At 44.7% G+C, this 27665-nt stretch overlaps 1 protein-coding gene and 1 long non-coding RNA gene across 5 annotated transcripts in view; one reads left to right on the top strand and one right to left on the bottom strand.

Moving 5' to 3' along the window:
* The window catches only part of CCDC9B (coiled-coil domain containing 9B), a 111027-nt gene that overhangs the window by 59461 nt on the left and 23901 nt on the right, over positions 1 to 27665 (bottom strand). The window contains exons 2-5 of one of the 3 annotated variants that reach the window (XM_073348788.2): positions 25347 to 25460; positions 22363 to 22467; positions 20802 to 20963; positions 9598 to 9750 (exon numbers count right to left, since the gene is read on the bottom strand). In XM_073348788.2, the coding sequence (XP_073204889.2) occupies positions 9598 to 9750; positions 20802 to 20963; positions 22363 to 22467; positions 25347 to 25460 (534 nt within the window). Of the gene's footprint in view, positions 1 to 9597; positions 9751 to 20801; positions 20964 to 22362; positions 22512 to 25346; positions 25461 to 27665 lie in introns of those variants that run through there. The other 2 variants (XM_073348790.2, XM_073348789.2) reach the window with 2 other exon arrangements.
* LOC140913086 (uncharacterized) lies at positions 12 to 27665 on the top strand. Of its 2 annotated transcripts, none has more exons than XR_012159466.2 (3): positions 12 to 219; positions 23509 to 23558; positions 25437 to 27665. It is a non-coding gene; the product is annotated as an uncharacterized LOC140913086 (long non-coding RNA). The 2 variants fall into 2 exon arrangements; XR_013635961.1 differs by lacking the exon at positions 12 to 219 and adding an exon at positions 11435 to 11602.

Genomic DNA, 27665 nt, shown 5'->3' with positions numbered 1-27665 from the left:
AGGGAGGAGACATGATCACACTGTGCTCTCTCATGGAGACTTGACTTTAGCAAACCACAAAAGTACAATTCTAAAAGACAACATGATTCTGCCTGAAAGGTGCTGTTTGGTCTTTGTTTAAGGGAAAGCTTACAAGAGATGAAGATTTCTGCTGTGCTATATGTGGCCCAGAGGGGTTGTTGGTTGACAACCCCACGGCTCTCTGGGAGGAGAGACAAGGTAAGCACTTTACCCATATTGATTCTTAAAATATAGGATACACCCCTGTGGTAGGCTGGGTAAGCTTCTAGTCACTTGCTCAATCCAGCAAAATGTCAACAGGCTTCATGCAAACTCATTTCTAAAAGAGAGCCTGGAGATCTGAAAGCAACTTCCACACCACAGCCACCAGAGAGAGGAAAAGGACCAAGTGTCTGGATAGCCCAAGACTGGGTGTCAGAGCTGTTGAGCCATCCACAGGGCATTCTAGATGGCATTCTAGACAATCCAAGCCACTCCACACAGTGCTGCATCTGTCTGAGGGAGGGAGACTCTGGGTGTTAAAGAGTCAGCAAGGAATGGATTGATCTGTGAGCGTGCAAGAGAGTGAAGGAGGAGAGCATGTGTAGCTGGGGCTGAGTGAATATGGGCATTGTTAGCCTGGACAGACTGGATGGCTCAGGACAAGGGGATATGGAAGAGAGGGGAAGGGCCTTTTGCTTATAGGTCATCATTCTCAATCTAGATGAGGCTGGTAACTGCTGGCAGTAATCACCATCTGTTCAGCTGCCTGTATATTGAGACTGAGACTCAGTTCAGTTCCTTGTGGACAGGCATTCATACCACAAAAACCACCATCACAATTGGTGTGGATTAGCATCCTTGCTAGTAATCTCAGTAAAAAGCCCTGGACTGAATGGGAATAGAGAATTACCCTCTTGTCACTTGGGATGGTCCATCCCCAGGTTGAGACACAGTGGTAGGAAGGTTTCAGAGTAGCCGCCGTGTTAGTCTGTATTCACAAAAAGAAAAGGAGGACTTGTGGCACCTTAGAGACTAACAAATTTATTTGAGCATAAGCTTTCGTGAGCTACAGCTCACTTCATCAGAATGCATCCGATGAAGTGAGCTGTAGCTCACGAAAGCTTATGCTCTAATAAATTTGTTAGTCTCTAAGGTGCCACAAGTCCTCCTTTTCTTAGTGGTAGGAAGCTTCCTGTGAAGAGACTGAGCATCTGCAGAAGCATCTGGAAATGAAATGGAAGAGCCAACTTAGTTGCCTCCACTGCCGATTGCTTCTGCATAGGAGAAAAAGGGGCAAAGGAAACAGTCTACTCCTCAAAGACTAGAGCCAGCAACGGGTGTGGTGGTACCAGCCTCCCCCCAGAAGCTGCCAGTGGAACAGAAGAGAAGGGAACCAAGGACAAGACTGTCCTGCAGGATGTGCCAGGGAGCAGGGAGACCACATGGCAGGCCAACATGGGCAAGAACATAGAAGCAAGGGACCAGGGCTGTGGCAGCTGGTGCAGGGGAATAGGAAGACCAGGCAGAAGGGAAGCATGTACAAGGGAAGAAGAGGAAAGACAGGAATATAATAGGTGGGAGGGGGTGATGGCATGTATGATATTTTTCAAAAAGCACAAATCACATAATCATAGGCTCTTAGAAATGTAGGGAATGCACGGCAGACAGCTACAAATACCTACATGCACTGGTGGTACAGAGTTCAATGAGATCGCCACTGCAGCAAGAGCCACAGAGATGACGTGCATTCATGAGTGGGATTCAAACTGGCAAGTCTGGCATGGAGGTGGGTGCGTGTGATTGCCAGTAAGCAGGCAGGTAGTTCTGCCTTATTGCCAGTTGCGGGAAGATGGGTCCAGGGGACGTAAATGGAACAGGAGAGGGGGTCCACGTGATTGTGAGTGGAAGAGAAGGTGCGCGGAAGGTTGTCTAGATGGGACAAGAGGTGTCTGTAAAACAATCTCTCTGTTAATGCGTGACAGATCGAGTACACCTACCGCATCAGAAATTGTGCGGCTTTGGGCTAAGAAGTCTTTTATAGATTCATAGATATTAAGGTCAGAAGGGACCATTATGATCATTTAGTCCGACACCCCCGCCCCGCACAACACAGGCCACAGAATCTCACCTACCCACTCCTGCGAAAAACCTCTCACTTATGTCTGAGCTATTGAAGTCCTCAAATCGTGGTTTATTTGAAGTCAATGTGAAAAAGCAACCACTCCCTGGATGGGAATAAGATCAGACCACTGACTCCATCTGATCTGGTATCTGACCACCAGCAATGGCCAAAACTGGTTTCTTCAAGACAAGGCCCCTTAAATGCACCCCAATCAATTGTGCTATGCTGTACATTTTATAGAGCATTTCGTATCAAAGAATCCTCTCAGTAATTCAATTTAACATATTTCTTTCCCACTTTTGCTAGGGCAATGCTATCCAGGGACAGAAATGCTGCCCAAAGTGAGCTTAGGAATGCCAGAAGCTCCCAGATATCATCTCAGTGCAAACCTTGCATTGACGTCAGTAGGAGCGGGATTAGGCCCTAAATAGAAAGGGGCCCCTCCTTCTTTACCACCCTCTAGCTCTGGCCGTCCCCCTCTTTTAATGTGCACAATTCTCCCTTGTGTGAGGAATAGGGAAAGTTGGGAGCTCTGTCACACTCAAACAAAAACAAAAGGCTCTTTACAGCAAAAAGCATTGTTTAAAAAGCTTCAGCAATCCCAATATCTATTTCATGCTGTGAGGCGGAGCAGCTCCTGGGCTCGAGGACAAATGGCATGATGTTATGGAAACTCAAAGGCAGGCACTGCCCGTGAGAGCCAAGCGACTCTGCCAGCAGTGCTTACCAACTCTCCCAGCGTGATTTACAATCTCCATTTCATTGTCTCTTTGTGCTCCCTGCTGTCCTGTCAACCATTCTACACTTCGAGCTGTGCAGGCAAAAAGGAACAGACCTGCCCATCTTACCATGTAAAACCCTCCCATGCCCCCACTCATGGCATGCACCATAGTGTTGACAGCACAGAGACAAGCTTTCTTCCTGCGGATACCATGCTGAGAAGAGGGCAGAGTGCAAGAGCAGCTGCTGAATCAGTGCTTCCTGAAAAGGCGGATTGAATTGTGCTGTGCTTGAATTAATTGCCCCCCTGCATCAGCAGAATGTAGCCAAGACTCTGTCAATCTCAGTCTGCTAGAGCTCAGCTCAAAGGTACATTTAATCTCCACTGGAGAACACAAATAATGCAGCTGCCCCTTCAAGCACAGAGCCAGCCCTGTGCCTCCCGCCTGAGCTGTGTGGTACAGGAGGAAACAGTGTTTCTAAAGGCTAGAAACAGGGACTGCCAATCAGGATTCTCTTCCCTTCTCTCTCTCTCTGAGGTAGTTAAACCATCCCCATTAGTATAGGATCTGAGCACCTCACAGTCTGTGATGTATTTATCATCACAATGCTCCTGTGAGGAAGGGAAGTGCTATTATCCCCAATTTACTGACAGAGACTAGGACAGGGAGAGAAAATAACTTGCCTGGGATCACCCAGGAAGTCTGTGGGGCAGCAGGGAATTGAAGACAAATCTCCTGAGTCCCAGACTAGCACCCTAGTCATCGGACCCTGATTTTCTTCCTCTGTGGCTTTGGACAAGTCACTGAACCTTTCTGTGCTTCAGTTTCCCCATCTGTAAAATGGGTTAATGTATTTATTCACCGCTCTGAACTGCTCTGAGATTGTCAAACCAAAACATATGAATGAATCTATTCCTATGTTCTTACTATTAGTTAGCGGGATGCCCACCAGCTCTCAGGAGGGAGATTAATCGGCGGCAGAGTGGGAGAGACAGATGTATCTGTCTTCGGCTTTTCGGAGTCCTGCCAGCACCAGTAAATGGATGAATTGCTGACAATGCTCCCTCCCAAATCTGTAACGGAAATGACTGAAGTGGCAGTGTAGGCTGGACACAGCCATTTCAGAAAATGTTTCTAGGTGCAACGGGTGCAAGCTGAACTGAAGGCGGACAAGGGGCAGCTGTTGTTTTAGGCTCCACGTGCACTGCATCTCTAACTGATTCTAGTTACCACATGTTTAAAATCTGTAGCATAGTGAGGAACCTACGCATATCCCACAGATTGGGCTTGGTGAGGTCCCATCGACACTATACGCTTTAATCATGCTGACAGGTTTCAGAGTAGCAGCCATGTTAGTCTGTAGTCGCAAAAAGAAAAGGAGGACTTGTGGCACCTTAGAGACTAACAAATTTATTTGAGCATGAGCTTTTGTGAGTCTCTAAGGTGCCACAAGTACTCCTTTTCTTTTTAATCATGCTGTATCCAAGTCCCGTGACTCACTGGTTGTAGGCTGCTTGTGGCTGAGTACTGCTTATCATGCAGTTGTCTCAGTAGTACCTTGTGTTCCCTCTGGGTATGTCTACACTGCAATTAGACACCCATAGCTGGCCTGTGCCAGCTGACTTGTTGTCTGTGGGGCTGTTTAACTGTAGTGTAGACTTCTGGGCTTGGACTCGAGCCTGGGCTCTAAGACCCTGCGAAGTGATAGAGTCCCAGAACTCTACACTGCAATTAAACAGCCCTGCAGCCCGAGTCAACTGGCACGGGCCAGCTGTGGGTTTTTAATTGCAGTGTAGACACGCCCTCTGTCCATTTGTCATACCAATCCGTTGTCTCTCATCCCATACTTAGGGATTGTCTACATGGCCCTGCAATTTGGACTACTACAGGAGTTAGAATTGCTGCACCTAAAAGGTTTCAGAGTAGCAACCTTGCTGTAACTGCCCCGTGGGGATGCTGCTGGTGTGAACTAATAGGTACTTAGTTCATGTTAACACAGTCTTGTTTGAAGAGGACTACATTAATGCAAACTAGGTACCTTTTAGTTCATACTAGCGGCATCCATACAGGGCAGTTGCAGCACAACACTTTGGTGCGTGCTGCAAGTCACACGCCCATAGTCTACACACCATGCTGCAGTACACACATAGCCTTAGATTCTAAGCTCTCTGCGACAGGAACCATCTCTTTGTGATATGTCAGGATAGCACCCAGCACATTGGGGCTTGGCCTCCAGGTGCTACCATGTTACAAATCAAATAACAATAATTAACAAGGTAGGAAATTTCCCAATAGGTGGGCGAATCTCATGAGGCTGATTGGAATGTAGAAGATTGAGGTATAACGAATAAGTATTGGAAATTAGGGTTTCAGAGATCAGCTCAATCACCTTTTTTAGATTATGGCTGATTTAAAAAACTAGTCAATCTACAAAAAAACATTTTAAAAAACCTACTTAACTAAAATGAGCACAAGGGGGTTGAGAATCTAGTGTCCAGTGGTTTCTGTTAGGACCTTCGTTTTCTCAGTTCCACTCTGCCTTCTCTGAGGGTCAGAATGGTAGCTCCTTGTTTGCTTGCTGGCTGAGGTGTTTTTTAGCACATCCATGGACATCTCCTAAAGAGCATGGCTCTTTGTACAGGGGCAGGATGTCTCAGGAAGTAGCTGCCTCTGTACTCTCTGCCAATAATAAATAGAGGTGGCTCTGTTGTTAAAGTGAGCTCATACCAGTGTCATTAGTCCAGGACTCAGCCTGGCTGCACTAACCCACCAATAAGGAGACGGTGAAATCATACAACAGTCTTAATTCTTTCTTTTCATTGCCTTCAGACCCTTAAATGCTGATAAGTGATCTACTTCTTGCTTCTGTACACTAGGGTGCAGTATTTAGACTCTTTTATTTTAAGCTCCAGTTTGGTTTTTCTGCACCCATCCTATGCATTTGACACTTTGCTGCTGCACAGCGAAGCTGTGAATGCGACCAAATGACTTTGTGGAATTCTTCTCAGAGTGGATAATGGCACCCACTTTGTCATTTCTCGTGGCCACTCCTTCGCGCGCACGTGTCCTCCAGAATGCAGGAATGAAAGTTCTCTCTCCTTCCCTACCCAGACCACTTGCTTCAATTTCAAAATCCAAACATGAACATTGGTATCGGAGGAGGACAGCACAGCCTGAGGGTTTGCAGAGAAGCATTAATTGGGGGTTATCTGGATTAAATTTTGACAAAGTCCAGTGAGTACACTGTGGCCATTTGCAAATGCGTAATAGGAGGCAGTGACAGGGAAATGTTGGCTCCTCTCCCTGGGATACCCAGTTAGCCAAGTTAATTGGGAACATTGTCTTTAAAGTGTGGTAGAACAGTGTGATCAGAAAGTTATTTGAGGGGAGGGAAAGCCAAGCCTTTTGGACTGTTATGGACTTCCTACTGAGTCTTCCTGAAAACTGAGTTGCAGCATATATTTACATTTTGGAGGAGGCGAATTTGATAGGCAAGCTCCCTTTATAAAGCAGCAATGATCCCTAATGAGCATGCCCCAAAACATTTCCTATTAATTTTCTAAGTGTCCTCTGTTTAGCTTTAACTATGGCAAAGTATAGCTTGCACGTAGGGCACTGAATGGGGAGGAGATAGGGTGTTGTGAATGCAGCTCCCTTTTCTCACACTTTAGGGCTCTGATTATTAGATCTGCAGGAGATACGATTCGGGCAGGAATGGGGGGAGAGGAAAGATAGCTTTTATCAATCCCATGCCACAAGATAGAGCAACCTCAAGGCTGCCCTAATATATACATTGGGTTTTCAATGACTCCAAGGGCTGTTTGAGCAGGCAAGAATAGCCACAGCACACCGGTGCACAGACTACATCCCCTATCCCCCAAACATGCCCTGACAATTCCCCTTCGGCAGTGGCTGTGTTGTAGAACTATTACACTAGGTCTGTGCTACCATGGAAACCCCCTGCGCCGCTGAGTATTCAATGGTAGCTCAATCTGCTGACTTATCTGCTTCTTTATGACGCTCAGTGTAAAGCAACCAGAGAGAAACAGATAGTAGGGTCCTGTATCTCTAGTCAAACTCTCAGTGGGGAGGAGAAAAAGCAGGAAAATAACTGAGGCAATTAGCAGCACACTTTGGCTGCAGTCCCACTGAGGGAAATTGCATTAGTCCTTTGATCTTTATGTACAACCTTGTTTTGTGTATTTAGCTTTATGTTTTCTCTTGTTATCTTTCATGATCCTGAGCACAGGGTGTCAGAAGCACACTCTTGCTTGGCTGTGGATTCTCTTGTATTGACATACATCATTTTTGCGAGGAAGGAGTTTGCAATAGAGTATTTGGTCCGTGTTTCCAAAATCTAAAAAGTTCAACAAAATTGTCAAATGGGCTGCCCCATGGGTGACATCAGTTTGTTTTGGACATGGATATTGCCTACCCCAATTAACTTTTAAGTTGTACTGACTGTTTGTCTGGGATAGGGCTCTTTGACTATATTCTGCTCCTTGGCCCTGGGTGGAAAGCTGGCTTTAGGTGTCCATGAGGCCTAAATGAAGGTAACTTTTGCATTCTTTCCTCCTTAAATGCAAGGCAAGTACATGGCAATGCCTTCCCTTTCCCTTGTTCCCCTCAAAGAAGCATCATATGAGATTCCTTTGGGAAGCATGTTGAAGAATCTGCTGAAGTCAGAACTGAACCAGTCTGGAGATAGCTAGAGCTAGGATCGCAGATAAGGGAACGTGGATCAAGGCCTATGGCCTTGTCTCCTTCTGAGCTAGGATAGCCAGACATCTTTAGCCCTGGTAACTCCCATGCTACTAAAAAACACCACTGACCTCCTAAGGAAACTACAATCCATTGGTGATCTTCCTGAAGATACCATCCTGGCCACTATGGATGGAGAAGCCCTCTACACCAACATTCCACACAAAGATGGACTACAAGCCGTCAGGAACACTATCCCCAATAATGTCACGGCAAACCTGGTGGCTGAACTTTGTGACTTTGTCCTCACCCATAACTATTTCACATTTGGAGACAATGTATACCTTCAAATCAGCGGCACTGCTATGGGTACCCGCATGGCCCCACAGTATACCAACATTTTTATGGCTGACTTAGAACGCTTCCTCAGCTCTCGTCCCCTAATACCCCTACTCTGCTTGCGCTATATTGATGACATCTTCATCATCTGGACCCATGGAAAAGAAGCCCTTGAGGAATTCCACCATGATTTCAACAATTTCCATCCCACCATTAACCTCAGCCTGGACCAATCCACACAAGAGATCCACTTCCTGGACATTACGGTGCTAATAAGTGATGGTCACATAAACACCACCCTATACCGGAAATCTACTGACCGCTATTCCTACCTACATGCCTCCAGCTTTCACCCAGACTACATCACACGGTCCATTGTCTACAGCCAAGCTCTGCGATACAACCGCATTTGCTCCAACCCCTCAGACAGAGACAAACACCTACAAGATCTCTATCAAGCATTCTTACAACTACAATACCCACCTGCTGAAGTGAAGAAACAGATTGACAGAGCCAGAAGAGTACCCAGGAGTCACCTACTACAGGACAGGCCTAACAAAGAAAATAACAGAACGCCACTAGCCGTCACCTTCAGCCCCCAACTAAAACCTCTCCAACGCATTATCAAGGATCTATAACCTATCCTGAAGGACGACCCATCATTCTCACAAATCTTGGGAGACAGGCCAGCCCTTGCTTACAGACAGCCCCCCAACCTGAAGCAAATACTCACCAGCAACTACATACCAAACAACAGAACCACTAACCCAGGAACCTATCCTTGCAACAAAGCCCGTTGCCAACTGTGCCCACATATCTATTCAGGGGACACCATCACAGGGCCTAATAACATCAGCCACACTATCAGAGGCTCGTTCACCTGCACATCTACCAATGTGATATATGCCATCATGTGCAAGCAATGCCCCTCCGCCATGTACATTGGTCAAACTGGACAGTCTCTACATAAAAGAATAAATGGACACAAATCAGATGTCAAGAGTTATAATGTTCATAAACCAGTTGGAGAACACTTCAATCTCTCTGGTCACGCGATTACAGACGTGAAAGTTGCAATATTACAACAGAAAAACTTCAAATCCAGACTCCAGCGAGAGACTGCTGAATTGGAATTCATTTGCAAATTGGATACAATTAATTTAGGCTTGAATAGAGACTGGGAGTGGCTAAATCATTATGCAAGGTAACCTATTTCCCCTTGTTTTTTCCTATCTCCCCCCCCCCGCCCCGTTCCTCAGACGTTCTTGTTTAACCCTGGATTTGTGCTGGAAATGGCCCACCTTGATTATCATACACATTGTAAGAAGAGTGATCACTTTAGATAAGCTATTACCAGCAGGAGAGTGGGGTGGGGGGAGAGAAAACCTTTTGAAGTGATAAACACCCATTTTTTCATGATCTGTGTGTATAAAAACATCCTCACTGCATTTTCCACTTTTATGCATCCGATGAAGTGAGCGGTAGCTCACGAAAGCTTATGCTCAAATAAATTGGTTAGTCTCTAAGGTGCTACAAGTACTCCTTTTCTTTTTGCGAATACAGACTAACATGGCTGCTACTTTGAAACCTACTAAAAAACACTATCTCCAACTGATCGGCTGCCAGAACCTTTCCCCCTCTGCTCCTCCAGCCCAATAGCAATTGGTGGAGTACCGGTCCTTATGACACAGACTCTTGGAATGCACTCACTTTTTCCTTGTTGTCCATGGTGATGGCGATCTGCATCCGTCTCCCTCTACGGAAAGCTACCAGGTGGTCCACCTCTTCCTCGCTCAGATCTGGGTCCCCACCTTGGCTCAGGAGGCCATCTGAACTCCGTTTCTCACTGACAATCCGCTTCCCCTGGAAACAACAGAGCAAGTGCAACATACACATATAGTGACACAAAATTTAGAAGCATCCCCCTCCTTGTACCAGCCTCTCACTATGATGATAAACACAGAGGGGCTGGTGGTGAATTTAGGAATTGGCATAACAGAATAGATCAATGGTCCATCCAGTCCAGTCCAGTACAGCCTCCAAGCTCTGAAAGTGGCAAATACTGGGAACTTCAGAGGAAAATGTAAAGTTCACATAAATCCACTTGGCTTATTGTGTACAACTATCCAATGAGGAACGTTTCTTCTTGTCTTCATTTCTCCAAAACTTGAGTATTGATTGACAGCCTTTATCATTTTTATTTTATAGTGAATTATAGTCAGGTGTTGCTATTTGTATTCTCTTTTTACTCTTCCTAAGATATTTGCCTCCATAAAATCCAAGGGTTAAAATGGGGGAACTGGAGTAGTGATACTCCCCTAAGCCCATGCACAAACCATGTCCTTGTCACCTGAGACTCTGTGATCTTCATAATTGTCCCTCTCCTTTCTTGAATGATTTGATCAACAGTAGAACAATTGAACTACTGATCAAATAGTGAAATAGTTGACAGTGTTGACATTTTAACTCTTGTCATGAGCTTGAGATTACATGGGCATCGTACTGATAAGCTAACGAGCATTCCTGCACTCCAGCAGTGCCAGTTAGGTGCACCTGCAGAACGTGCTCCGCCTGGAGCAGTGGAGTTTAAAAAGGTAAGACTGGCTACACAAACTAGAGGGTTGGGTTTGTTTCCTTCCTAGGAGCAGAGAGGCTGCCAGGGACTGCTAGCGAGCTCTGCTAGCAAGGGGCGCTCAGTCTGAGGCAGTTGCTAGCCCATCCTTCTCCCCCTCCTTGTTTGGGGCAGACAGGCACCATGAGCCTGATATGGATAAAGGATGCTGGAGGGGTCTTTGCATCCAGTGAACTGTGGTGTGACCTGGGGAGTGCTGCCAGGGACAAGAGGCAAGTGAACATAACTAGACTCAAGAGTCAGAAAGGACCCTGAGAGTGAGCTGAACTCCTGCTGGAAACAGTCAGATTGCCCAGCAGTGGGTGTATGTAGGGGACCCAAGGGTAACAGATTCAAAGAGACTACAACTGAACCCAGGTTAAGAGTCAGCTGACTACAGCTATTACAATTGGAAAGTAAGGACATTCTTCTTTAGTTAAAGGGCAAGAAGCCTGTGTGTTTGAAGCAGAAGGAACAGGGGTCTAGGCCCAGCACTGTGCGTGCGATTAATAATTTTGCCAGTTGTCTACAGCACATGGGTTTTTTACAGTAGTGACCAGCCAGGTAGTGCAGATCAGGATCCAGATTCATAGATTTCAAGGCCAGAAGGGACCATTGTGATCATCTAGTCTGACCTCCTGTATAGCACAGACCAGATAACTTCCCTCAAAATAATTCCTACAGCAAAGCTTTTAGAAAAACATCCAATCTTGATTTTAAAATTGTCAGTGATGGAGAATCCACCACAACCCATGGTAGTTTGTTCCAGTGGTTAATTACTATCACTGTAAAAACTTATGCCTTATTTCCATTCTGAATTTGTCTAGCTTCAACTTCCAGCCATTGGATTGTGTTATACCTTTCTCTGCTAGACTGAGAGCCCATTATCAAATATTTGTTCCCCATGTAGGTACTTATAGACTGTGATCAAGCCTCCCTTTAACTGTCTCTTTGTTAAACCAAATAGATGGAGCTCCTTGAGTCTGACTGTTTTCATTGTTCTCATGGCTCTTCTCTGAACTCCAATTTATCAGCATCCTTCTTGGATTGTGGACACCAGAACTGGGCACAGTATTCTGGCAGTGGCTGCACCACAGTATAGAGGTAAAATAACCTCTCTAATCCAATTTGAGATTTCCTCTGTTTACGCATCCAAGAATTGCATTAACCCTTTTGGACACAGCATTGCACTGGGAACTCATGTTCCGCTGATTATTCACCATGACCCCAAATCTTTTTTAGAGTCAACCATTCAAACATCTACAAAGTTAAGGGGTTTTTAGATTCTGGCTTTGATTAACACCCCATTTCTCATTTATTGAATCATGTCATGAGTAATATCAATAACCCTCCATGAACACACACAACTGGCAGTCAAAATACAGGATGTGTGAATGGGATGTTATGAATTGTACCCAACTGAATGATTTAAAGGGATACTATCAAGGTAAAAACATGTATTTATTTTTAGTTCCTTTTTTCTACTCTCCTCTATTCATTTTCTTATAATGTGATATATACTTATAATACTTTGGATTTTATAACTAAACAAATCTTTGAAATCTGGCTTACTTTTCACCATTTATGTGTTTACTTTCTCAATTTTACTCAAATTGTAGAGTGCAATTAGAGTCTACATTTGTAGAGTGACGTGAGCTTTCCTGTTTATAGTCAGTGGGACTGATTCTTCTCTCACTTAAACAACGAGGAGTCCAGTAGCACCTTAAAGACTAACAGATTTATTTGGGCATAGGCTTTTGTGGGTAAAAAAACCCAGTTCAGATGCATGGAGTGAAAATTACAGATACAGGCATAAATATATTGGCACATGAAGAGAAGGGAGTTACCTTACAAGTGGAGAACCAGTGTTGATAAGGCCAATTCAATCAGGGTGGATGTGGTCCTCTCCCAATAATTGATGAGGAGCTGTCAATACCCAAAGAGGGAAAATTGCTTTTGTAGTGAGCCAGCCACTCCCAGTCCCTATTCAAGCCCAAATTAATGGTGTTAAGTTTGCAAATGAATTGTAGCTCTGCAGTTTCTCTCTGAAGTCTGTTTTTGAAGGTTTTTTGTTTAAGAATGGCTACTTTAAAATCTGTTATTGAATGTCCAGGGAGATTGAAGTGTCTCCTACTGGCTTTTGTATGTTAACGTTCCTGATGTCTGATTTGTGTCCATTTATTCTTTTGCGTAGAGACTGTTCAGTTTTGCCAATGTACATGGCAGAGGGGCATTGCTGGCACAGGATGGCATATATCACATTAGTAGATGTGCAGGTGAATGAGCCCCTGATGGTGTGGCTGATGTTGTTGGGTCCTCTGATGGTGTTGCTAGAGTACATATGGGGGCAGAGTAGGCAGCAGGGTTTGTTACAGACATCAGGAATGGTAACATATAAAAGCCAGTAGGAGAACACTTCAGTCTCCCTGGATTTGCAGCAGATACAGCACATCTAGACAATTTCTCATTAGAATTAAATGTACTGTTAGGAGGGTATAGAGCAAAAGTGAGGCAATTAGGCACAGCACAGATTATCTGGGGTGGGGGGTAGTGATGCTTTTATTAAGGAAGAATACAGGAGACAGATCTACTTAGTAGGATTATGACTAGTTTGAAAAAAAGTCAGATATGGAGATTACAGAAAATTGACTGGATTTTATGGAAATTTTTCCCTCCCAGCATCCTTTCGAGCAAACTAATTCACAATATCCTCATTCCAGCCACTTGATTTAATGTTCATGTGTTTTCTTTAATTCCTTTTGCTGGCATAATAATATCGGTTACTTCATTAGTCTCTTGTTTCTAATCTCGAGTGTCTAGAGGCGTCCTTTAATCACAATAAGAGAGTGCCCAGTGGGGCATACTGACACTTCCCAGGGGTTTCTGCTTTCAGTCTCTGGCTGAACAATACACCCAGGCCATGATATGCACTCTGGCATGACATACCCCCAGTTGTCTTTTCCTGCTTAAATATAGCATTGCCCCTGCAGAGATGCAGCTCGCTCAGAAAATCTCTGCAGGCTGTGGAGAGCCAGTTGGGGTCTGCTGTGTTTCAACTGCTTTGAGCCTCGCAGGAGTTAGCCACCAATACTTTCACTTATTCACAAATGTTGTTGATAAAGGGCCTGATCCGAAGCCCGTTGAAGTCAATGGAAGGGCACCTGTTGACTTCAATGGGTGGTGAATCAAGTGTTGTTGTAAATTTAGCATTTGCAGTGACAAATCACTAAACAAATGAGCATGAATTCGGGTATTATCTCCTTGGCCATATCTGATACTCTTGAATGTCTGTGGTCAAAGGCCTCATACCTGCAAGCCCTCCATGTGCAGAGTTCTCATTGACTTCAATGGGAATCTCCCCCACAGCTGACTCTGCATGGACTCTCACAGTGAAGAGGTTTCAGAGTGGTAGCCGTCTTAGTCTGTATCCGCAAAAACAATGAGGTGTGCCACAAGGACTCCTCATGTTTTTACAGTGAAGAGGCTGTCACAGCAAGAAGAAAGGCAGCTGAAGCTCCAACTGGAATTATGAACCAATAATAAATGCCAATTATGCCTTTGCAGAGTTCTTCTACTGGCCCTATCTGCCCTTTTTTGGCTTCACATCTTTCTCTGTGGCTAAAACTGACAACATGTTAAGTGTCCTCACACCTTCTTGTCAACTGTCTAAATGGGCCATCTTGATTATCACTACAAAAGTTTTTTTCTCCTGCTGATAATAGCTCATCTTAATTAATTAGCCTCTTACAGTTTGTATGGCAACTTCCACCTTTTCTGTATGTTCCATTCTATGCATCCAATGAAGTGGGTATTCACCCACGAAAGCTTATGCTCCAATACGTCTGTTAGTCTATAAGGTGCCACAGGACTCTTTGCCGTTTTCACAGATCCAGTCTAACATGGCTACCCTTCTGATACTTGACAACATGTGATTAGAGGCTCTAACTTTAGATGTTTAGATGTAGTCAGAGAAGCTGCAGTCGCATCATTTATACTGATTAACTGGCCCACCTTGATTATCATGCACATTGTAGGGAGAGTGGTCACTTTGGATAAGCTATTACCAGCAGGAGAGTGAGTTTGTGTGTGTGGTTTTTGGAAAAAAGGGTGGGGGGGTGAGAAAACCTGGTTTTGTGCTGGAAATGGCCCACCTTGATTATCATACACATTGTAAAGAGAGTGGTCACTTTGGATAGGCTATTACCAGCAGGAGAGTGAGTTTGTGGGGGGGCGGAGGGTGAGAAAACCTGGATTTGTGCTGGAAATGGCCCAACTTGATTATCATACACATTGTGGGGAGAGTGATCACTTTAGATAAGCTATTAGCAGCAGGACAGTGGGGTGGGAGGGGGTATTGTTTCATGGTCTCTGTGTATATAATGTCTTCTGCAGTTTCCACAGTATGCATCCGATGAAGTGAGCTGTAGCTCACGAAAGCTCACGCTCAAATAAATTGGTTAGTCTCTAAGGTGCCACAAGTCCTCCTTTTCTAACTGCTATAGTGTAACTTGTGATGTACACACTACACTGCAACCTGTGTATTGTGATATGTCAACAAAAATCCGAGGTTAAAAACTGCCCGTTTAGGAGGAAGTTTCATAGTGAAGTAAGCTTGGAGAATCACAAACAGAACTGAGCATTGTATAATTTACGTACTTTGCTCAGTCAATCTTTCCTTGTGCTCTCTCTTTATAAAAAGAAGAGGCGTACTTGTGGCACCTTAGAGACGAACAAATTTATCTGAGCATAAGATTTTGTGAGCTACAGCTCACTCACAAAATCTTATGCTCAGATAAATTGGTTCGTCTCTAAGGTGCCACAAGTACTCCTTTTCTTTTTGCGGATACAGACTAACACGGCTGCTACTCTGAAATCTCTCTTTATAGTTACTTTAGATATTTATGTTTGAATGAAAATATTCTCCCTTGCAAGGACCCTGGCATTTGCCATGGGAAGGAAGGTGATTTAATAAAGTGATTTAATTTAATAACTGGTTTATATTTCAGTGCCACTGTCCAAGACACAATAGGGTTTTCCAGTCCACATTTGATTCCTGGGCAGTGGAGCCTAATTGCCACCTAGCAACTTCTCAGGCCTTCTGCTGTCCTGTTATTTATTGGAACTCTGAAGTAGATAAGTCAACAGCTGATCTGAAATAATATACAACTTAGCCCAAGATTCTACACAATTGCTTTCCCCTCCTCCACTACACGTGCTCCCTCACTTACACACATGCTCCTCCAATTCCCATTTTAATAATTACACTGAATGTAACTGCTTTACATTAACATGTGGGAGACCGGGATGAAAACTTGGATTTTATGCTGTATGTCATGTTCTGGGCTCCAAGGGTTAGAGCCTATGTGGGAGAGCCATATACAAAGAAAATGTTATTAATCCACATCTAAGTCCACAGGCGGAAGTATGTAGCCAAAAGAGGCATCAATGGAGGATTAAACATTTCATTTGTAATGTTCACTAAATCCTGGATGTAGAGATTTAGATATAGATACTGCATAGTCCAAGACCAGAAGCATCTCTTTTTTTCATCTCATGAGGGGCTTTGGTTGTAGTGGAATGTGATTTCATTTGAAGGGGAGAAACATATTTAATGCAACTGTCAATCTATTTGGAAAGAATGAAATGAGGGGCCTGAATCCCTTCCAATGCATCTGAAAAATAATTTTGAAAGCAATCTTATTTCCTAAATGATTTGGTTCCTTTAGGGTAACATTTAATGGCTCTACAATGCAGCCCCATCTCCTTTGTGGAGAAGGGCAAACAAAACTGGGAGAGATGGAATTCAAAAGGCACCAGAGGCACAAAACCAGGAGAGCTTTTCCAAACCACCTCATAAAGGAGAAGTGACTCTATGTGCATTTAGGCTACCCGCAAGGTTTTCTTCATCTCTGCATAGTGGGAGTTGTGGGGTATTAGCTTCATATACTTGGAAAACGTTTTTGGCTTTAAGCTAAGTCATGTAAATGCACCCAGATACTATGAGCCAAATTCATCCCTGTACCTGAGCTTGGGGCCAGGCACCAGGAAGTCCCAATGAGGCAAAACTTTGTCACCTGTGTGCTTCCACCATGCTGGGTTGTCTGGCACAGGCTGGAACAGCCAGAGGGGCTGCCCTAACTTGCACTTGGCTGCCCATAGCCCTGGTGGGCCACTCCCTCAGCCAGTAATAGCTGAGGTGTAGCCTGGCCATGGCTCCTTTGTTCTGGCATGCCCCCTACACTACAAGGTCTCAGCAGGAGCCTTGCACAGGGTCAGCTTTGCCAATTCCATGCCATCCTGGGACTCCTCATATGCTCGGGGCACTTCTTGGGGTCCATTAGTGCAGCTTTGACTCTGCCAGCATGGAAGAGTCCTAATGTAAAGGCTGTGTCAGTCACTGGTGAGTCAGGCCTTATGTGCTAGTTGTCTAATAAATGTTTCATTATTATTAATAATCAATACTATGACACTCACATTCTGAGTGAATTAAGTGCCCATCTTCACTGGAAAAACATACCTCTCTGTTCTAAAGCTTTTAAAGGTGAAAAGGCAGCTTTTTAAGAACTCAATTCAAGTTATTATTTAGTGAGTCCCTTCAGGGGGTTTACTCTTGCTCCCACTGAAGTCAATGGCAAAATCACTGACTTCAATTAGAACAGGATCAGACCCACAGGGTACATCAGACCCTCACGTAACTGAGCATCGAGGCTTGTATCCTTACAATACTAACTGCCAGATCTTTATCAAGCCCTTCTTGGCAAATAACTTCTGACAGAGCAGAAGATGCAGCTGGGATTCTTTTTATCTTTGCACATGGAGACACAGACTTCACAAGTGTTTAGAAGTGAAGAGGTAACTTTTTGGATGACTTCTGCCTTTTCTAACAGTCTCTGATCAAGCTTGTAGACATAATACTTTTCACGGTGGATGTCTCAGAGACAGCATTTGGGGACCAGGGCCGTCTCTAGGTTTTTTGCCACCCCAAGCAAAAAATCTGCCGCCCCAAGTTCCAAGCGCAACTGCCCAAACAAAACAAAACAAAACAAAAAAAGGGTGACCGGAACGCCGCCCCGGCATTGTGCCGCCCCAAGCATGTGCTTGCTTTGCTGGTGCCTAGAGCTGGTCCTGTTGGGGACGAAGAGGGCATTTCAGAGCCCTGCATCTGGGGTTAGCCAATTAGTTCTGTATACCCTGCTCTTCTGGGCCAGTTGGGAGCCACCAGGATGGCCCAGCATCATATTTTTGTTACCAGTTTTAGTTCTTTACACAAAGGAGAGTTTGTCAGGAATGCTTAGGCTATTTGAAATGTCCATCTGTTATGAATTTACTGCTCTGGAAGTTGGCTACTGATACAAACAAGCAGACGAATGGAAATCTCCATCTGCTTATTCCCAAGAAGAATTCTAGTTCTGCTTAACTTACCATCTTTAACAATATGTATCCCTGGGACACAAAACACCAGTATAGCATTCTTGCTGCCCACATGACTAGACTTAGCATCTCCTTCATTCCTGGAAAGCATCTTGATCCCTGATATAGATGGTATTCTAGAGCAGCTGTATTGTCCATCTATATCATCCTATGAACACCTAATTTTGTTTTGTTTTGAGAGCTACCAGAATAAACCAGTTAATTCCAGAATAAAGGGCCAGAACCTGAGGTCCTTGCTCTGTTTTTATTCAGTCTTTGCTCAGGCAGACTCCCACTGATTTCAGTGACAACTGTAGCCACTTTAATGTTTTACTTCCATGCGAGCTTGCTTAAGTAAGAAACTTGTACAATCTGAGTAAGGACATAGGGATTTCTGCCCAGAAACAGGATCCCTTCCCTCACAATAATATCATTTACTCCCAGGTAGGGTGTAAAAATTTCCTCTAAAGTCTCATCACCCTGAAGGTTTGGCATCTGCCGTCAGGCTTACCCTTCCAGAGTCCCAAAGCATTGTGCCTGCTTCATTGGTCTCCTCTTTCAGCCGCCATGATAAAATGAACTCAGCATTCATTGGAGGAAGACATTTCTGGCCCAGAGTATTTTTTTGTGAGTCCAATGTCAGTCCATAAACAGATCTTGTGTGGTTATTGTCCCAAGGAATCAGTGGCATGTAGGATATGACCAGCCCATCAGTTGATCCCTTTTGCTGTGATTGTATATCTATAGCCCTTCACTGAGGTTTAGTTCATTTTCGTCTGAAGAAAAGCCATTTACTGCCTTTGTGGTCAGTAGTACACCCAAATGATTAATGATCTGAGTTTGCCATGGTTATGCGTGATTGATGATCGGGGGTTTGCAGAGAAACCCCATCTCAACCTTAACTCTAATGTCACAATAGCAATGCTGTAATATGGAGAAAGTTGTGGAAAAGATGAGGGTCCCACTTTGTCAACTTTGACATTGGGTGACCGTCACACTTTCAAGTGCTTGGTATGCAATGGACATCCAGGCATCTACTTTTCTCTTTATGTTTAGAACTTTGTGGAACTGAATAAGGGTCTGGTACACTGTTCCCTCTAAGCTGTGCATGTGCACACAGATCTTAAACTCTGCGCACACGGCGAAACACCGCACGCACTCCGGCTTTGGCACGCTGGCTTTTTTTTTTTTTTTTTTTGCTTCAGCAGCGGCACAGAAGAAATTTTTTGCACACACGGCCTGTTAAAAATTAGAGGGAACAGTGAATGAGAAGTGTTACCACTTTCATCTATTGGCTATAACTATCTGCCTGGAGAGCACAGTATAGTTTCATCACAGCTGGTGGACTGGTGTCCTCATTTTACTTACAGTGTTTCTTTTTCATTTCCATAGCAAATGTATTGAATTTAGCAACTCTGGTTTTGACTCTTCTCAGCAGAAGGGGCACTGCTGTGACCGATCGGTTCAGAGGCAGAGGAAAGGGACTGACTCTATGCAGTTGGAGGCAGCTGGAGGACCTCCTGAGGGCACAGAAAGTTCAGGATTGGTGACTTCTGCCTGTTAATCAGACATGGAAAGGAAAACCCATAGTGCCTGGCTTGGTGGCAACCTGAAACATAGAATAAGCATTCACTGCAGGATCAAATAACAAGAGAACGTGGATTGGGAAGGGGCCAATTCTTTTAAAAACACAAATATCTTCAATAATTAGCAAAGGTAGGAAGACTGTGAAAAACACATTAATGATGAATGTGATTCAAATTTAATGTAAATTGTTTCTCTTGCTTTTAGTTATATTTTAGTGCTGAGATAAAGTGTTGAATTGACAGCCATAGGCACAGAAAGGGCTGTGAAGGTGTAACAACCCTCCTCATGTGTCTCAACCATGATTTGGAGGGACCATTCCTAAAATTGAAACAAATGATCAGTCTCCATGCCCGGTCAATCTGCAGAGATTGCTAGCAAGGGTGCCAGCTGTGATGGTGACTAGTGATGTGGACATCTGTCCTTTGGGAACTGGATTGAGATTGCCAGCTGTTGTTGTTATGGTTTGAATGTATGTCTAGAGGATGCAATGAGTGCATTTTATAAACAAAATATATATAGCCCAAAACCCAGTCATCAGATGCAAAAATTTCTGGTTCCACCCACCTGGGTTGGATTCTAACTAGAAATGGGCCCAAGCTGTGAATTTCAGATCCACATTCAAATTGGAACTTCCCTAAAGTGTGAGGTTCAGGTCCATTTCTAGTTCAAGCCAGTGACCTAGAAGCAAAAGTCTAAGTCTGACACACTTTAAAAGTTTCCCTTTTTAAGGCACCAACCTGTGCTTCAAGTTAGTATCTGAATGTTTTTCAAGTCCAGTTTAACTCGCAGCTGTAACTGACTACTGATGACAGATTTCAGAGTAGCAGCCGTGTTAGTCTGTATTCGCAAAAAGAAAAGGAATACTTGTGGCACCTTAGAGACTAACCAATTTATTTGAGCATAAGACTTTAGTCTCTAAAGTGCCACAAGTACTCCTTTTCTTTAAGTGACTACTGAAGGTATCTCATCTCTGAGAGTAAGCCACAAGTGTAAAATGGGGAAAGGTACAGAAATTACTGTCAGCTTTACTAGGCTTGGAAATGGGATGCCTTTGGCAGGAGGAATCCAGAGTATCACCGTGTACGCACAGATCACAGGAGTGTATTTAAATAGGGAGTCCTTTTGTATTAATCCTGGACTTGACAGCAATACAAACATCAAGGAAGTAATTGCAAGCATCAGCGCAGTAAGGAACAGGAAGACATTGAACAAGTCTCCAAGGTTAGAGAATGAGAACTGGGACCCCTTACAGCTCGAAGAAAGCAATGTGTTAAGTCTCGAGTGATGCATCATTTTAAAGACTCACCTTGGCTTTGTTGTCCATAGTAACAGCCAGCTGCATCCTCTTCCCCATCCTGAATGTAAACATATGATCTGCTTCCTCCTCATCTTCCTCCTCACTGCCGACTCCAAACCCTGGGCTGGTGGGGCAGGTGCTTCCCCATTTCTCACTCACCACCCTTTTCTCCTGAAAAGCCAATTGGTCTGGTTAGAAAACAGGTCCTTTTGGGGTTACCAGTGTGTTTCCATTTTAGGAACAGCTCTGCCTCAACAGCTGGGAGAGGGCAGCTGTGGAAATGTTAGGACTTGCTCCATGAGATGCTTTTCGCTCCCATGACAATACCATAACATTCTTCCAAAGACTGAAACAACAGGCACTTTGTCTGATTAGAAGTGAAACCCACAAATCTAAGTGGGTCTGGAAAACCCATTGCACTTACAAATCTGACATTTGAGACTAAAATGTCAAAGATTTAGGAAACAGATGTTGTCACTTTCTTGTTAACGCTTACGGCTAGATTGTGCAACCCTAACTCCTGGTGCTGATCACATATTGTTGACACCAGCAGACTGTGTAAGTGCTCCCCATTATAAGGGTTGGACAGTCTAGTCCACAAAATGTTCACTTTCTGGTTAATAACATCTTTCATCTCCTGTATGAAAGGGAAAAAATGGTGCAACAGTGCAAGCCTACAGTAAAGCAAGGGCCAGTGGGTTGCTGGGAAGAGGGGAAGGCAGTCCACAAACGAACCTAATAAAGTAACTGTGTGAACAATCCAACATCAGAGAAAAGAGACAAGGGTATGTTTGGGCTACTTACTCCATGAGCTCTGCTGTCATTGCGTTCACTTTAACACAGGGCTGCATGCTTGTGATGTGTTGGGCCTAAAGTGCTGAGAGGGGTGGCTCAGGCCATGAATTGCCTCCTCTCTAATCCTGCTGCTAGTGAATGGGAGGACTGTCTTTTGGCGATTTGTTTAATCCACCTCTAGACCCAGAGATATAAAAAAAAGACTGAGACAGCCCATGAGTTGCAGAGTTTGCATGGGAAACCCTATCAGAAACCATGCATGGGAATCCTTAAGGGCCACTTTATTTGCTTGTTCTTAAGGCTGACCCTTGTTTAAGGGAAGGAGGAAGAATGCCCTGACCTATGATATTTTCTTCTTGTGTGTTCTGCAGGTAAATCCACACCTTGACGCACATTTGGAACTCCTGATTTTCACCCTACAGCAGAGATAAAGCATGTTTATTTTGGATATATGTCCGTGACTATGTTTGCATTAATGTCTGGGAGTTCATATACATGTGAATGTGCATATGTACAGGTACACGTATCTGCTTGCTTGTATTTGTGTACATGCTTGCATCTGTGGGAACAGGTTTATGTATGCAGGCTAATGTAGATCTGTGCATGAATCTATTCGGAACACTTAAGCCTTTTGGGGAGTGGTTAGGTTCTGATTCCTGATACTCTGAATGCCTGTTGTGCATGCTGCCTACTCCAGAGATAGTAGCTCTGAGTTCATAAGGAAGGGATTCTTTAGTGAGAAGTTCACTTGTACTAAAAGGGAAGCAAGACTTACATTATGGGCCTTGGTGATAGTAATAGTCAGACCATCCTGCTTGGGTCTCCTGGAAGTGACAGCCATTCCCTCCTGCTCTGCTCGCTTTCTGTCCTCTTCTATTTCCTGAAACAGTCAAGTCCACATCCAACATCAGATCTTCCAAAGGCCTGTGACAAATCAAACCCTCTCAGGCAGGGAGAGGAAAGGGCCATGAGCTTTGCATGTACAACAGCAGGGGGCCAGAGCCATCATAATGAACCACAGAAGCAAAGGCCAGGTGATTTCTGTGCTCACTGGGACCTCAGGCTAGGTACAGTCATGGCCCATTTTCCTATTTTGCATTCCTCCTGGGGAATACAGGGGCTAACAGTACATTTTGAAAGAAAGTCAACTTGCTGTGTGTCTCTTGTCAACGCACTCTCAGCACAGCTTGTTCGCCAAGAAAGCTGTACCAGAGTGCTGTTCCTTGAGCGCACGTGCTCCCTGGTCATCTGTTATCAGCCCCAGGCCTTTAGAACTGGGAACTGTAGTCCCAGGGTATATGACAAGTAACAAGCATGTGATCTATAGGATACAAGGCTTCCTGCCTCTCCACATCATAGGTGCTGAAACTAAGAGTTCAGGGGATGCTACCGCATCCCCTGGCTTGAAGTGTTTTCCATTATATACATGGTTTACAGCAGGGGTCTCAAAGTCCCTGCCCGCAGGCCATCTGCGACCCAAGAACTTCCCGCAGGCCACCAGTGGCCGGTGGAGGAGAGAAGCATGCAGACACGCTGCCGGCAATGTCTGCTGCAGGCACCGCCCCCCGCAGCTCCCACTGGCTGCGGGAGAGGGACAGAGATACCATCACTAGTTGACGGGCAGAGTCAGCCATGGAGGCAGTGTCACTTTTTTCCACAATGAATATATACAAGTCAAAATACTGAACACAACTATCTGATGCGCCCCTTGCTGCAATCCTGAAGGTTTCAACTGCTCAGTCACTCAGGCCACACACCAACAAACTGACAGGACTGAAGTGTTGCCAGGTGTCTGGCGAACACTAAAATCTCTCTGGCAGGCGAAGAATTGTATAAAGTTGTAGGACAGTTTTATTATGTCTAAGAAATTCAAAATAAAAACTACAGTATAAACCTTTTCTTTTCTGAACACCCTCTGCAGTGACATTATTGGCCCGCTGGGAGGATCTGAGGACTGGCACTGGCCCTAAGGTAAATTGAGTTTGAGACCCCTGGTTTACAGTTTGGTTCAATGGCTCTCAGCACCCCCACTATAAAAATTGTTCCAGCACCCCTGCTCCCGATACATCTACACTGCAGCTGGGAGCGTGCTTCCCAGCTCAGGTAGACAGATGAGCTAGCTCACTAAAAATAGCAGTGTAGCAGGGCGGTTTAGGCTAGCTGCCTGCCAGGGTATATACACAGAGGGTCCAGGCAGTTTTGTACTCAGGCAGCTAGCCCAATCTGCCACCTGTGCTACCCCTGACTACACGGTTATTTTTAGTGCACTCGCTTGAGCACAGCTAGTGTGTGTCCGTTCACCCAAGCTGGGAAGCATGCTCCCAGATCTAGTGTAGAGGTACCCGCAGGCAGGAACAGCAGAGAGGAAAGTTCCAGAGTTGGGCAATGACCTGGGAGGAGGCTTACCACAAGGACCAGGTGGATAGCCTGGGAGAGAGACCTGGGCCTGTGGAAGTATAGGGCTCTCCATAGCAGCCAGGCAGAGAGGCTTATGGATTAGAAAACTGAGAGGGGGCTGAGCTGCAGAGCACCCTGCACTAGAGAATGAGGCTATGAGCCGAGCAGAGAGCGGATTGCTTATGGAGCCTGGAGGAGGCTCTGAGACCTGGCTCCAGGGGAAGAGAGAGGGAACTGTTTATGTTTAATGGGTTGCACTATCTCCAAGGCCAAGGGGGCAGAAAGGACTATGACCAGTTTGTGAACTCCTGCTGTGCAGGGGAGGAACTACTTTTACTAATGGCATTGTCTCTATGAACCAGGTCCCAAGGGTGGGAATGTTACTTGAATCACATGGCGAATAGGAGGGGGCATTTTCTGTGAGCCTAGAGAGGAAAACTGAGGCCTGGGTTCCACTTAATGTGTCAGTGCTCTGCATGAATACTTGGATCATTTAATGCAGGGCATGGTAATGGAGAGCAAGAATGCAAGGAGAGAGACAACAAAATATGGAGTTAGCCTGTTGGCCCATCCAGCAGCAATGGAAAGGATAAGGGATCCCCTGTGATCAAGGGCAGGGGAGATTGCAAAAGATTTGTTTTGGAGGGTGGTGGAGGGTTCAAAAGAGTCTAGAACCTCCTAGATACACAAGAAAATGAGATTGGGGCAATAGGAAAGATAGGGGGCAAAAATGGAGAAGCCAAGATAGATGGGAGAAGGAGGGGGAATAGAAAGCCAGAGAGAAACCCCAAGTGGGGGTGAATGGAGAAAGCAAGTTATATGTAGGTGGACATGGTATAAGAAAGGGTAAAGCCAGAAAGGGGCAGAGAAGGATAGGAAAGAAATAAAAGGAGATGGCAAGAAAGATGTGAGGGTGGAGGGCAAGAGAGAGAGAGATGGGGGATTGAGGAGGAAAAGGTCTGCCTGGTAATGTAAACCCAACTCCAATAAACAGACGGAGCTTAAACTGCTGTACATTAGCAAAGCTCTTCTGCAGTCAATGGAGCTAGGTTCATTCATGGCAACTGAGGATCTGATCCAATGAGCTCATACATATTTCTAAATGTTGTCTTCCTAAACTCATGCCCTTGGATGGTCATGCATAATTCCTTCTGAAATCAATTGCCATTAAGCAGCCATACCCAAGGGCAGAACCTGAACACTTTTCTATGTGATGGATCTTATCTAGCTAGATTCCACATCCCTGCCAGGATTTATTAAAATGAGCAACATTCAGCAGACACATTGGTTAGTGTTAGTGGAGATGGCTCTGACATGGGGCTGAAGAAGATAAAATCCAGGCAGGCAGTGGGGCAGACTTACCTGGTACCTTCGTATGAGAGCTTCATTCTTTTTCCGCAAAGCCAGGATTTTCTTATCCAGTTCAACATCTTTCTGCTCTTTTTTCCTCAGCACGGCATCATCCACCGAGGCAGCCTGATGGTACAAGGACAGTTTCTCTGACTCCACGTACAGCCCACAATGCACATGCCCCTACACTCTGTTTGTATCAACGAGAGGTAGGGGGCCACACTGGGCAGAAAAAAGGAGTGGTCCTGTACCAAGTTCTGCCCACAACCAAGCTCTGTCTACTTGAAACACCAAAACGAGAAGCTACTCAGAGTAGGCTGAATTCATCATAACAGAGTCGTCTCTCTCTTTTCTTATATACTTTGATCAGCAATGAAGTAGTTAACTATGTTGCTATTTAAATCATCATTGTTAGGTTTCAGCGCCAACACCCTATTCAGTAGTTCACAATTCTTTGAATTATTATGTCAGTCTTTCTCAGGCATGCTCCCCATCCTGTTTGCATTTTGATGGGTATCTTGGCAACCACAAGGCTTACAGACGTACATTTCAAAAATTCTGGAGTACCAGATAGCAACCTCTGGAACAAAGTGCTGACTTTCAGTGAGCCAGCAACAGCTAGTCCAATTTGACTGTTATGGGTACGCATCAGTATAACATATGGGCCCATTTTTCTAGACTCTGCTCTAGCCTGTGTCTGAGTGAAGCAGCCAGATGAAATTGCTTAGATTTCTGAAGTGCTACATCTGTGTTTGCTTTTTTAAAAGGTGTTTTTATAATGCTTATCAGTCACTGGAGTATCTGAATGCTTCAGAGATCACGGCGAATTCACTGTTCTGCTCTGTTCACACACACAACCAAGTAACAAGGGCTGGGGGCAAAGGGGAGGGAAGTGAATGCTGGATTTGTGGGTACAGCAAGTTGACTGTGTTGGGTTTGTGGGCACTGCAAGCTTGAGAGTCCAGTGCCACCACTTTACTGCCTTGGTATCAACCTGCTTTTTAAGGCTGGACTCTATTCGCTTTGATCATATTCTGTAGATCTGCCTTGTAAGTCGTCAGATATGTTATCTGCATTCTGTTATGTGTAACAGTAATAAATAACCGATAGAATAAGAAAAGATTTAAGGGACTTAGAAATGCATTTAATGAAACTATCACCAACCTCTCAATAAGAAGGGGTTAGCTTAGGGCAACATTTCACAGCTGCTGGTCTATAATAAAAGAAAGCCAGGTTGTAGCAAGACCAACACTCATCATTCCTTATGGCTTGAGCTGATGAAGGTTTCACATTTAACATATTCACTGCAGAGAAGGTGCAGAACTAAACTCCTACTTCCTGTGGTCACAACCTCTCCGTTCCCTACCCCGGGTCATAGAAAGGGTCCTAGGAACTGCAGACCACAATGTGGTTGGTTTTCCCCGCCCATAAGCTGCAAATCACTGCCTTGGCTCACTATCAGCCCGCAATTTAGAGTGCCCTATAGAACGGTAACAGTCATTCCCAGGCTGCACACCACCTCCTGCACTAACACTAGAGCATTTTGTATTAGTTCTGACAATGCCGCCCCTCAGAATCACACTAGTTTAGATCAGTGTTGAAAGTGCTTGCTGTGAGCCATGTCTATGCACGTCCCCTTGAGGAGGGGGGGGGTCCTCCAAAAGCTCGAGGCATGGGGCATCAGCACAAAATCTCCCAGCAGAAAAAGTAAAATTTAAGGATCTGATCTAAAGCTGGGGTTTGCTTTATAGCTACAGGAATATAATTACACTAGTGGCACCTATCTGACTAATGGCCACAGAAACAGTCTAAGGCTTGGGTTTGAAGTACCCAGGCCCTTTGGAAAAACAGATTCACCTCTCAACTGGGTAGACTCAGCCCTGTATCCTTCAGAAATAAATAAGATGAGTTCTCTATATTTTACTGTGCAGGAGTCTTTCAAAAAAGGCCTTCAAACCTCAGGTCCTGTCTGTTCTAAATAGACATTACCAGTCCCGTGACAGTTTTTGCAAGAGTCAGGGTTTATCTCAGTGTTCTTAGCCAAAAATGGCCTCTTCCTTCACCCATCAGTGTTGTGCAATAGAGCATGCACCAGTTAGCTGCTGCTCTCCGAAGCACACAAAATTTGAACATAAGGGCAGCTGGGCCCAATTCAGAATCTGCCACAATTACAGGGCCCTGCAGTAGCATCTTGTAGATGCTAGATTCTGCCCTGATGTACACTGTCCAACTCCACTGATTTCAAGGTCTGGACAGAATTTTACACAACCAAAGGAGGTGCCATAGGGACCCGGCACCTGCTGGAACAGGTTACAAAGAGGGATAGAACCA

This window comes from Lepidochelys kempii, chromosome 6 (genome assembly GCF_965140285.1).
Source record: "Lepidochelys kempii isolate rLepKem1 chromosome 6, rLepKem1.hap1, whole genome shotgun sequence".
In the NCBI taxonomy this organism is placed as follows: domain Eukaryota; kingdom Metazoa; phylum Chordata; order Testudines; family Cheloniidae; genus Lepidochelys; species Lepidochelys kempii.
Note: the sequence above shows the minus strand (reverse complement) of the source record. Positions and strands in the feature narration are given on the sequence as shown.